This window comes from Branchiostoma lanceolatum, chromosome 15 (assembly GCF_035083965.1).
Source record: "Branchiostoma lanceolatum isolate klBraLanc5 chromosome 15, klBraLanc5.hap2, whole genome shotgun sequence".
Taxonomy (NCBI): Eukaryota; Metazoa; Chordata; class Leptocardii; order Amphioxiformes; family Branchiostomatidae; genus Branchiostoma; species Branchiostoma lanceolatum.
In genome coordinates this window covers 3,872,881-3,886,030 of record NC_089736.1, presented here as the reverse complement: position 1 = coordinate 3,886,030, position 13,150 = coordinate 3,872,881, and the positions used below count along the sequence as shown (strand labels likewise).

The following is a 13,150-nucleotide window of genomic DNA, read 5'->3' as shown; positions in this document are numbered from 1 at the left end:
GTTTTGACTGTGTGGAATCAGTGAGGGCAATGCTTTCGAAGGGGCAACGCACAAAAAGTCATCCAATAAGAAATGCTTTACGATTCTCAGACAAGCATGTTCTTAAGACTGGATTAAGTTAGATTGCTTTCCGGAAGTTTAGGACCAACCTTATCTGGATTATGAGTGGGCTGTCATAACAAGCAACTGACCAATCGCCATCTGTGATGACATCTATGGCTGCGTTAAACCCACTGTGTATGCCTATCTAAAGCAAGCGATTATGATGGCTATACTGCACATGTGGATGTGGACAACGACATAGTGGCTGCTGTCTTATACTTAATAAAGAAAAGAACATTTTGTCTTTGCTAATTGTTGTCACCAATTTCACGCTTTTAGGACTTAGGTCACCTTATCAGGATAAGCTTCATGTGATCACAACAAACAAAGGCCCCGGTCTTTATGATTTCATACCAAAAGATATGAAGGTACAAACGACAACACACGATGATTCTAGTAATCTCCATTCAGTTGTCTCTAGGCATTGGCCACAAGTCTAAGACAAGTACATAAAGCACTTAGCACCGGCGTCTTTCAAAAAGCTTTAAACTCTAGACGATGGGTCCTTCGGATTTATCATCGTTTACGTAATTACGTGTAGCCCATGCATGTGCTGTGCGATTTTGAATATTGACATTACCTGTACCAAAGAACGTCCGGCGGTGGCTGCCCTGTTGCTCTACACTTGAACTCGACACTAAGGTTGCCGCCCGCCTCCTGAAAATGAAAAAAAAAATATACATATATGTTTGTAACTTCCTCCTCTAGTTTTAAATGCCTAGTTCTTCCTCAGGAAATAAAGTAGACCAAAACAATGGGTTGGTGGCATGAATATATCTCTATACCTAGTTATTCTTCTATCTATTCAGATCTATTCATCTATCTACTCTCTCTTTCTCTCTCTCTCTCTCTCCCTCTCTCTCTCTCTCTCTCTCTCTCTCTACATTTATATGATATAGACATGTATGTTATTCATAACGGCATTAGCAGCAGTCAAGCAAGATCAGGACGTTGGCAGTGTACACTGAGCAAGTCATTGACCTCAGACTTAAAATCCTGTCAATCTCTGTTTATCTGTAGTCTGATTGGAATTACTCTCGACCTTTCACTCTGATTGACGGTTCTTGGTTGTGACGGTCCATGTCAGGCTTTAGTTACAAAATTGATTTGGACAGATCGACGAAAAATATGTTGGAGTCAAGTCAAAAACTCATCGTTATCACTGAATCTTTAAATAACACGGGCACGGTAGAGACCTCAGCGTGTGGCGTCGACTGGCCCAGTGGCTAAAGTATGTAAGCAGATGCGAGATCAAGAGGTCCTGGCGTTCCAAGTTAGACGTTGTGTCCCTGGGACTTTCTTATCTCCACCCAGGAGTACAAATGGGTACCTCATTTCGGTTGGGGAGGTAAAAAGGCGGTGGAAGGAAAGGGATTTGCTCCGACTTCCAATACCAATATGCACAATGGATAACAACCTACTGCAACTACGGCCCCGAAAAAAAAGTCAATGGGACTACCATTTAAGATCCTTGGCAGAGACCCTGGAATAGCGCGACAGAGGACGGAAGATAGTAAAGGAATGCGGTGATTAATTCTAAGACCATGGAGGCTTAAGATTACAGCAGGTATTTGGTACAGGTCTTGGGGGAGGGATGCGACGAATTGACTTCAAGGTAGCCGCTGATATCTGCTTTAGAAATATCTAATTCGTGACTAATTTACAACAGATATTTAGGTTGATGTGCTAACATGAAAGTGTAACACACTTGATCATACTCACATACTATCACTACTATTTGATTTGGTTTGCTTAATCCTATGGTTTACCACGGTATTAATGTGCCAGAATGTTCGTCAATATCTGCTTCTTCTCAGTGAAAAAAAAGAAAAGAATTACAAACGGATCGACCGTTGCCCAGGAGATATTACAGAAGTGCTTAGCTTGTAAACTTTTCTGTGTTGAGATAATTGATTCTGGTTTGAATTCTAAATTTCCAACACACAATAAAGATAGGACCAAATTTTTGACTGGACTGCACAATAAGGGTGCCAAATCAAGAAAATAAATTGCCAACTTTGGACAAATATTGTCCGGACAGATTTCGCAAAATATATCGGAAACAAAATACACATGCAGCAAGAATCTACCTTCTCTGGCAGAAGACATTCCGATGACGAAGGCTAGCTGAGAGGTGAGAGCACGAAATACAGTAGCAACACGACCTTTTAACGTTAGTGTAAACAGACATAAATCATGTTGGGACTGTCCTTGGGCTCTTACAAACAACAGAGGTTTGTTTGTATGACGATTTGAACAAGCTAAATCTACACTTCGCCCTTTCTTCTTAGTTTACTCTTATGCAGTTCAGAGCCTTTTCCAGGGCGTCACACGTTAGTTAGGAAATTAGGGACAATACGTACTATTTAGGTGCCAGTCAGCACAGCATACATGCCTTTGAGGTTCTCTTACTACAGTCTCAGCGCTTGAACCTTGAATAACTGTTACTACTAGGCCTGGCTCTACGAGGTGCGTGTATGTTGTTGTCTTACTTTCCTAATCTCGTTGCCTTAGTTTCTTTCTGTATATTATTGTAAAACGAAGGACGCACATCTAGCTTTGATTTCAACGTGATTTCGCTCTAGGTGGTCTCAGGGATGGTTTCTTTAAACAGCGAGCTGCCTTCTAAATATTTAGACACGCCCGCCACTTTCTGACGCATAAATCTCAACGTTGCGTTGGTGAGTCTGATGTTTTGGAACGTCTTGTAGATTTATCAGTTCAAAGATGGGAAATTTAATCAGGTTGGTATAAGTTTAAGGTATGCTGACTGTACGGTCACGTGACTTCAGACCAGGATGCACTCTGATCATCCCCAAGAAGATGTTAGGAGGGGGGGCGTACCTTTTAATTATTAGTAAGTGATTTATTTAGAGAGGAGGACCAAACGAGAAGTATTTTCTCCCAACAATTTAGTGAATATGAAGACCTGCCACTAGCTTTCGAATCTATTGTTAACAAAAACTTTATCTATCATGGAAAGGCATACTAATCTACACATTGATACTGTATACACGCGTTTTGCATAGTAAACACGTTTTCATCACACTTTTAATATGTGTGTGTTAAAGCACAGAGGATTACTTCATTATCTTTTTACTGGATATGTAGAATGACAACAGAGCGAAGGCTTTTTGGTCAAACTTGCCAACAGGACTGTCAGTTCTACACACTGCTGCCAACCCATGCCCATAATATTTTGTCATACCAGCTAATCTCTCTGTGGAGACGAGACCTTTAAGGGAATCTGACACCCTGTGACTCGAAATGAAAAGGAGAAGCTCTTGGCCAGCAGAAACTCACATCCCCATCTATCCTAGCCTCTACCAGGCTCCATAGTATCGTAGAAATTGGCCAAATATACGGATAACAAGCCAGCAGTCAGTCCGCTATAGAAGTTACAGTTTGCGACCTCGTGGATGGCAAATGTTCCCTACCTCCGTAGCCGACTCCCTTAGCATAATATTCACTCTATTTGGCCAATTTCTACTATTTTTCCAGCCATCTGCATGGCCTGGTAGAGGCTACCTCTACCCAACATTGCTTCCGTGTGTGTTGGCCGACCCGTGGCAGTGGAATTATGTGAACCAGTGTGCCGCAGGCATTGATAAGGAAATCAGCTAGCAGACTCAGCGAGGGAGCGGTCGCCTTGTTTGGAGTAGGCAACGTATGGTCATCTATATAGAACATCTGATGTCTCATGTCTCTTAAAATAGACAACTGTTAAGTCCTTCCTTCAGGCAAGTTTAAACGATAACCACAATCAAGATTCACAAAAAGTTCTGTTATACAGGTAGAGAGTGAAAAATGCCTACTAAAAAATAATTCATAAGTATGTGCAAACATCTTTATTGAGAATCTCATAGCCCTTAGATGCGATGTCTGTAAATCATGTTAGGATATTTCCAGCAGTCTCATGTGAGTAGAACTGAGCTGCTGCGCATTTTAATCTCGTTCACTCATCATGAAATGTTCGTGTAGACGTTGTGGACGTGATCAGAAGCAAGGACGCGTCACATCGGGAATGTCTGGATTTATTTCTTTGCACACAGACCGACGCATCGGTGTTTAAACTTTCCTACTCGACAATTTACGAGCTGTTTATTAACAGTGCTGTACATACAGATTGTCCTGACAAGCGTCCTTGTCCACAGTACTGGTCTTTCTGTCAACAATTGGCAAACAGCTTACGGCTTGAATTCTTTGCAGTTGTCGCCGCAAATCTTTAAAGGAAGCACATTTTTGTCTCTACGGTACCATCAAAGACTGAAAGAGCAACATTTTAACTTTGTTCTAACCGTACTTTTAAATGGTATTCAACCTCTAATTGGCCAAACCCGTTTTAAGACACTTTCCAATCAACGATACTAAGACCTTTAAATATATACGCCATGAAGAGCTTTTGAAGTTCATGTTAGTGGTATGAAAGCACTTCACCAAGCGACTTAGCTTGAATAAAACGTCTTATGTTGGACGGATGTAGCTCTCTTAGAGTCTTAAGAAAAAGGAAACGTTTACATACCTTCTTAACGAAATCCCAGTTCTTTAGATCGGGCGGCTCGAGTCTACAAATGGAAAGTAGAAAACGGAGTTTGTCAGTCACAACGCATCAAACGTCGCGAACCACATACACACTCATCCGTCCGGCCGTTCTTTATCTGACTTATTTATCAGATTGCGACAAATTTGGTCGAGGCGAAATTTTAGACGTGAGGTTTACAATGTCGGCTGTGCGTCCATCCTCCGTATAGAAACATGTCACATTCCGGCTGCGCCTGGTTAAGGTTTGGAGGTCTCTAGAGTCTCCGGGGACCTCGACACGACATTGGAACGTCACTGTCGTGCAAAGACGGAAAGGGAAAGGTATGTCGTACATGGCCGTGGCTAGGTGGGTAGGGAGGGGGGAGGTGTGGGCACAAGGTCAGCTAGCACAAGGAATATGCGAACAGTTGTGCACTGTTTCTGTTCGCTCAAATATGATCATCTGAGGATAATAAGTTTACAAAAAAGGTTCTAAAATTTCCATGTGCTGAATTTTCCAACTTGTAAGACTATTTTCTAAGTTTGGGAAACGAGTAAGTTTACGAAAATTCTATCTAAAATGACTGTGAACGTACGCCACAAACGTGCGTGACAAATATGTACATTCTGACGCGCAGCATTCCAGATTTCAAGACGATAAAAGATAAGAATTCGTCCTTCAGTTAGCAAAGATAATGCGACAAAATTTGATGACGCACAAAGTGTCAAAGCAAGGAAGGATCCAAACTGACGTACCTTTCTCCAGACGAGCCGAGTTGGTCCGCTGAAAGAAAAAGAAAGAAATATTGTGACTTGTTATAACAATACATTCATACACAAAGATGTACACATACATACGCTCTACTAGATACTAAAGGAATGTCGATTTACATGTTTATCTGTTTGAAAAAAAATATTGGGTATCTTATTGTAGCAATAAGTTTATACACACGTATGCACACATGCTTACTTGCTTACATGCACACATACGCTCTACTATATGCTAAAGAAATGTCGATTTACTTGTTTTTCTGTTTGTTTGCTCGTTAAATATAAATAATAACATTGGAGTGAATATTTAAGCAAACTGGATCCATGCAATATTCACACTCCTACAAATTATTGGATTCAATCGAGACGTGAGAAAATACTTTCAACGGCTATGCTGCGGCTTGCTACATTTGTGTGATATGTCTTATTCGTGACGCAAGTGTAATGTATCGACTATCTTAATAGAAATCAAGCACTTGAAGAGTCTGTCATTTCCATATGGGACTGTTTAGCCCAAGATGTAGGGCAGGAATTTTACCATAGTCAATATTGACTTCGCGAAGGAGGTCATATACATATTTGAAATAGAAACTTAGTATGGTTATGGCCTACCACGTGATACCTCAACTCCACCCCTTATCTACCTACCAGCCGATTAGGTCAAGTGTAGGTTAATGCAAAAGTGTTAAAGGGTGATAAAACAATGGCACTTATTTCTAAAACAACGCCTAATATTGTATTTCACTCCTTATACCTGACCTGTTATCTACATGTAAAATACATCCTCACGACACCACCTACCTAATATTTTCGCATAAGCTGTCGAAATTTTCCGTTTTACATGCATTTCATCTTATTTTGCTCTTCAACTTATTCTGACCATTCTAATTCTAGAGAAGGGATGGAGGAGAAAGGCCATGAGCATCCGTGAATCCGTCACAACCAGATGATAATGATGATTTCTAACCAGGCGTTTAACTATGGGATTGCTACCAGCTGAGCTACAGGGACCTACAACATCCCTACGAATGTTACATACTCCATTGGCCAAATCTGCGCCCAGAAAGGTACTCTTCAAGCAGAGGAGGGGTTCTGGCTGGTTTTTGACGCGATTTATGCGTTTTTGTCTGGCTTTCTACTTTGTCATGTTTTTTTGTCTCTATAAACCCCACCTCTACCGGCAGTCGCACTGATTAATGCCTAATCACTAATTACCTGATAAACCTAATCACTTTAACACATTACAAGCGTTTTATAAGTAGGTGCGAAGCGTGACCGGCCAGGGGTTTATACAGAAAAAAACACATGACAAAGTAGATAGCCCGACAAAAACGCCTAGAAACACGTCGTCAAAAACCAGCCAGAACCCCTCATCTTCTTGGAGAGTACCAGAAATACCGTAGACACACATGCCAACACGTGCGATGATTTCCTTTCCGGGATTCCCCCGAGTCCGGCAATGCGGTGACTCGGAGGCCAACGCGCCTTCTATGGTGCACGGCAGACGGGCTGTCAACATACTGCAAGCGATAACAAATCAGGACGACGGAGATTATATTTCTGTACTTTCTCTATGTAATATGTTTGTATTATATCTCTCTTTCTCTATCTGGAATATTTCAGATTTTTTTAATCTCTCGCTCTCCTCCTTCTCCCCTCTCTCTCTGTCTGTCTGTCTGTCTCTCTCTCTGGAATATTTCTGTACTCTCTCTCGACTATTTTCTGTACTGTAATGTTATCATACAATCCCTATGTGGCGTATGATGTTTATTATGCATGATGAAGATATGCAAAGGCAACGACCCGCACTGTGTAACTTTTTTTGCTAAATCAAAGGCTGTAGATATGTCCGGACGTCTCAATATGGCTCTTTTGCTTCTAATACCCTAGCTAGATTACATTTCCATTCTATCATTCGTTCGTTCAGACCCTTGTAGCGCCCAGTAGCACATAAGACAGCAGGTTTCCTTGCTGTTTCAGGGTATATTTCTGTAGGGAGGGGTTGCCGCGAGTACATCCCCTTTCATTTGCTCGAGGTACCTCCTCGAACACGGGACCCCCACTTCACGTCCCTGCCGAAAGACGGGTGCAGCCCCAACCGAGATGTCCTGACCAAAAGATTGAACCGGGGTCATCCAGTTAGCAACTTATTGGCACCAACTGTGAGGCTGCTACCACTCTGCTACAGGGTCATCCCCAGATTGCATTTCTGTAGTCTAATGTTACCATAGAATATCCCCATGTGGTATTGTGTATTTCGTATGATAGAAACATGGACAGGAAGCATATTGTAGCAAAGCTTCGTCACAGGAGGATGCACATGAGCCCTGATTGCAGGGGGAGGGGGGGGGGGGTAAACAAAATAATGCAGATATGTTCTGACGCCACAAGATGACGCTTTTGTTTCAAGGCAAGGGCAAGGACATAGATTTCAATTTCCTCTAGTGGTATTGGGTATTTATTATGTTAGAAACATGCATAGGGAGGTCAGCATATTGAACCGAAGTTTTGTCGCAAGAGAATGCACATGTGACATGATGCCAAAGGGGGGGGGGGCGTGTTTTCAAGAACCTTTGTCTCCATTTGGGCCACACTGACTTCATTATATGGAATACGTTACCCCAAAAAGGTTTGCGACAAATCATACAAAGAAGCTGCAAAATACGCAAATGTACGCCATAAAGTGAACAAAATATCGGAAAATGTACACTAACCAGCGCAGCCTTCCAAAGTCAAAGAAGATTATGTGAATCGAAGGGAAAACAATAAGTAATGCAGGTTCAATTATTTGTTCAACATTCCTGACTACCGTAAATTTCATAATGAACTTTTTGCCCGACTTTTTTCGCACACTCGCTCCAGTTTTGGGATGCCCAGAAGATGTCATCTATATAATCAAATCAGCATGGTCTTACTTATCAAGCCAAAGTGCGGTCTCTTCAAGCCCCTTTCCTTCAATTAGAGTGTCTAATGGAGGTCCCTAGGCGAGAACAGTTTTAAGAATTTGCATTACCTGCTGGCACTGTTCCTTTTTGTATATTGCTTTTCAAGCCAATCCTTTTTGTCCCATACTTGTTTGACCAAACGTAAACGTAAAAAGGAAAACTATGTAGTCATGAATTTCTTAAAGCCCGGGGACCATAACGCGTATCTTGAGGACCCCCCCCCCCCTCCCCTCACTATTTCAGTATATACTGTGTCTGATCGAATATTTCTGACTACAGGCAGGAAGTGAAGAAGTATTAACTTAAAGATCTTTTTCATTCACCTCTGTTTCTTTCCCTTCTGCATGTAGCTTCTCTTCCACACTTGTTCATCCAAAATTATACAAAAGAAGGAAAGTTATGTTTAGAACGCCAATCCTTTACCCTCAGTGGACGCTGATTAGATTAAGTCTCTGTACACAGAAGAAGCCACACGGCGAAACCGGTCGGAATGACAGGCTGAATGAAAGTTCTAGACGGGAACTATGCGGCTCCAGATGCCTTATACCCCGGGGCCCATTTCACTAGAGCGGCGACCCTGTGCGCAACTAATTCAAAAATACAAAACGATTTTTTACCCTTTGTGTGTTTTGATATCTTTTTCTTACTCATACAATTTGTATAAAATCAAGCATATCTCAAAATTTAGGTCGCAGTGAGATCGCAGAGCAATCGTCGTCAACTGAAATGGGGAGTCTTAAAACGTACAAGAATGACCAAAAAGACAACAAAACGCACAAAGTTTAAAAATATTCGATTTTGTCGATGAAATTCGTTGGGTGCTTTGTCAATTCGATCGGCTGCAGCGACGCCGCCAGCGTGCCGCGGGTCCAGTGAGAGGGGGGGTGGGTTACTGAGGGACGACTGCGGTGCGAAAGATGTGGCGGTTGGCTGAGGAATGAATCCACTCTACTTTATATCTAAGTGAACCCTGAGTGACGTTTTTGCTCAAGAAGGTGCCCGAAAAATGAGCATAGTCAGGTCTGACTGGGTCGATGTCTTACCAACTGACCTCCCCCGACCTTTAGAGAAAATGTAACCAATCTGTGATATTTGCGTGCAGCTACTGTAGAGTACACAGACAGCGCTGCCTAAGCAGACGGTAGGATGGATGAGGTAAACATTTGGTAGATACTCGGCATGTATGTGTGAAGAGTAGTGCTAGCTACTAATTCTTTATGAGTAATTTTTAAAAACAAATTGCTGCACATTTTTCTAAGACTTCAAACCATTACAACATTAAACGGTTGGTGGACGCTCTGAATGTATAGATGTTAGGTGTGAGGAGTGGTACTATCACTTTATAAATACACCTTTTTCAGGCTAAGACTTTATGAGGAAATAACATACCCTTGCTCTATCGATAAATAATTCGTCATTTAAAGGCAGTTCTCATATCTAACTCATGCTTCTAGATAATCAAAATTTTTATCACTGTTAGTGATGTTATCCCTTTAAAGAATAGATTTATATTTTTCAGAACTATAAAGGTACTTAGAACTACTTTAATACATACGTCATAAAAAGACGCACCGAGTGCAAGTTATCAAATGGCTCATGTGTTACTAATGGAAGCAAAAATACACTATTACTTATCATGGTCAAAAGACTGATACGAAATAATAATGACCGTGACAAAGACACACAATACACCAGGAATATAACGGAAATATACTCCCTAAGCAGAGGTCTGGGTCCGGCTGGTTTTTGACGTGTTTTAAGGCGTTATTGTCGGGATTCATATTTTGAATTGTCTTGGCGACATAAAGAAAACGGGACAAAATACATGCTTGAAGCGTAACGGAAATGTAAGTCAATTTGCGCTTGAAAGTTGACAGGGAAAAAGGTTCGTAGCACAGTAGAGGAAAACCATGCAGTGCTGCTGACCTAAAAATAGTAGGTCCTACGAGTCATTGGCAAACCCCAAGCCCTGCGTAGTATTCTGTCAAACGTGATGTTGACCTTGAAATCAACATGACTTTGACCTTGGCACAAGATCAAAAACAGTCCGTGAGAGCGGGCTCGAATTTCGCAGTGCTAGTTATAGCGTCTTCCTTTCTTAGTTCTTTCGACACAGCTATAGATTCACAATGCATCTTATTTCATTCATTTATCTAAATGCGTTCACAAGATTTCCATCCGTTTGTTCTGTTCAGCAACATCCCTATTAGAACCGTGTTGTAGTGTCCCGAGATTTATAAAAAAAAAGTGTAAGTCTAGCTTTTAGCCACGATTCCACAAACATGAGAATAGGAGGAATTTCGCATTTTTACTCGTTTATAATGACACTAATTGTTTTTTTTTTTTGTGTTTTTTTTACAAAAAGCTTAACTGTAGCTGAACTGCAGTGTTTCCCAATTATTTACTGACACGAGGCCGAAAGTTTGTGTAAACTTTTAAATGTTTGTTCTTTGCGTTTGTCTGCGATCTGTCCGAACCTAGTTACGAGAACCTAACGTTTGGTCGCTAATGAAAATACAGATGAACAGTAAGTAACCCAAACTCAGCGGGAGACAAACCAAAGAGTTCATTTGTTGGAGAAGAGAAACACAACTTGTCACGCCTTTGAAACTTAGCTCTGGTAGCTAATGAAAAAACAGTTGAAAAGTAAGTAACTCAAACTAAACAGGAAACAAAGCAAAGAGTTCATTAACTGGAGAAGAGAAACACAACTTGTCACGCCTTTGAAAATTAGCTCTGATAGCTAATGAAAAAACAGTTGAAAAGTAAGTAACTCAAACTAAACAGGAAACAAAGCAAAGAGTTCATTTACTGGAGAAGAGAAACACAACTTGTCACGCCTTTGTAGAGTTAGCTCAGCCTTGAAAAGCCACAAAATTGACGCTAGTTCTTTGTATCAATACTTGGTTAGCCACATATGCAGTATGAGGATTGCGGCTCCTGAAAACGTCCTACAATAGCACACGAGAGCAACGTGGAAAATGTCTTCCAAAGTTCGCTACTTAACTCCAGTGTTACGGTTGAGAGAAGAATGTCATTGATTATAGTCAATGCGTTTGTTTGTTTAGTTGTATTTACGTTGTAAACAACAAAACTTGTAGACATATTGAGACAGCAAATGTAATTTCTATTCAATTTAATTTCTGTTCTTGTTTTCTTTAAAACAACGGCCGACTTTCTTACATCTGGGTTTGAGTTTGTATCTTGAACTCCAGTCGCCTTGTACATATTGCATATTCTTCTTATCTAATTAGGGCGAACCAACAAGTGACTAACATTATCAATATAAGACGAAACGTTTGAGATTGTTTTCTCCTGGTTTCTCACATGGTGGGACAGTAAGATAGCTTCTTATGGTGCAGACATGTGTGGATAAAGCCTTGCCGAATATGAAGCGTCGGTCTTCGCGGATTTAACGAGATATCTAAGAACAGAAATAAGGCGGATATCACGACTTGATCTTCTGTGGGATGAACATGTCAAGCATGGAATATTCGGAAAGGTTAACCTACTTATTAATTTTTTCTTCCAACAAGTTTGGCATGCTTGCGCCAAGGGTACTAGGGTTCAACAGGAGTTGGCGGAGGTCAATAGCATGGCCGGTTTACGGTGCACGCCATATTTGTACGTCTTTTACGTTTAAAGATTTAGCGGGAAACCAGGTTATCACAAATACAAGCCGATGTCTCTACTTCCAGTGTCGGCATACACTTATCATGCTGGCCTATATTACCTTTTATCGATGTAACTTTTAAAGCTATAACGTTATATACTTATCAATAAAATGTTAATGGGAAGTAGTAAGGCATTTTGACTTAAACGCATGCCCTCAAAGGTGACAATCCCCGCCTCGCATTTTCAATGAGAGAATGCAGTTATATGTGGCGTGCAATCATAGATTAAGCACACCACTAAAAGCACTTTGAAAAAAAAAGCACTTTGAACTACATTATTGATTCGGGTTATGCGACTACTTCATCTAGTATGATGAAACAGTGCAAGGTCCCCCCCCCCCTTCACCGGAATAACCGCGACATGATATGCATATAAATCAGAGATAACGCACCTCCAATATACCTGCACATCTACCTGTCTTAGCATTATACAACGTAAACATCAATTCTACCTATCAGAATTCAGAATAGAAGCAAACTTATCTTATCGGTTCTGATGCGCAAGGATACACCCCTCCCTTAATCATTCTATCTAAATATAGCATCACTTTCCCTCATTAAAAGGTTCGTTGTCCACAATATTTACTCTGTGTACTATGTAGTCCGCTGTAGTTTCTAGAGACGGTACAGTACACTATAATGAATTTCTTAACGTTTCAAAGAATCATCGAGAGTCTTCTTTGAACAAAACATATTCTCAGATTATGAGATCTAAAAGCCTTAGATGATGATGAAAAGCCTTCGACTAATGTTAAAAATGCAAGAATCACGAAAATCGCTTGTCGGTTTTGTTTAATGTTCGCCATTATCTATTTGAAAAAAGAAAATAATATTTGAGCGTACAAAGGTTCGATATAACTGGCTGTTGCAATTGCAAGTGATGTTCTAACTCTATACATTAAGAAAGCTGAGACGTACATGGTATGTTTGTTAAGCCAATGCAAAGTTTAACCAAGAATTGTTGCAAACTCAGTCACATTCTGGGTGTTAAGATATGTTGGCAAAGGCTCGTACGAAACGCAAAGTATGTGGACGCTTAACACAATTACGGTTCTCGTATTTGACTAGTCACAACCGGTTATGGGTGTAGTTAATACTGTGGATAAGTTTAGAGGCGCAGTGTTGCGTTGTAATAAG

The 13,150-nt window shown here is 40.8% G+C and overlaps 1 protein-coding gene across 1 annotated transcript in view; it reads right to left on the bottom strand.

Moving 5' to 3' along the window:
- Positions 1-13,150, bottom strand: part of LOC136421051 (immunoglobulin superfamily member 22-like) — a 32,502-nt gene that overhangs the window by 18,757 nt on the left and 595 nt on the right. The window contains exons 2-4 of the mRNA XM_066408195.1: positions 5,380-5,407; positions 4,625-4,667; positions 683-759 (exon numbers count right to left, since the gene is read on the bottom strand). Of these exons, the coding sequence (XP_066264292.1) occupies positions 683-759; positions 4,625-4,667; positions 5,380-5,407 (148 nt within the window). The remainder of the gene's footprint in view (positions 1-682; positions 760-4,624; positions 4,668-5,379; positions 5,408-13,150) is intronic.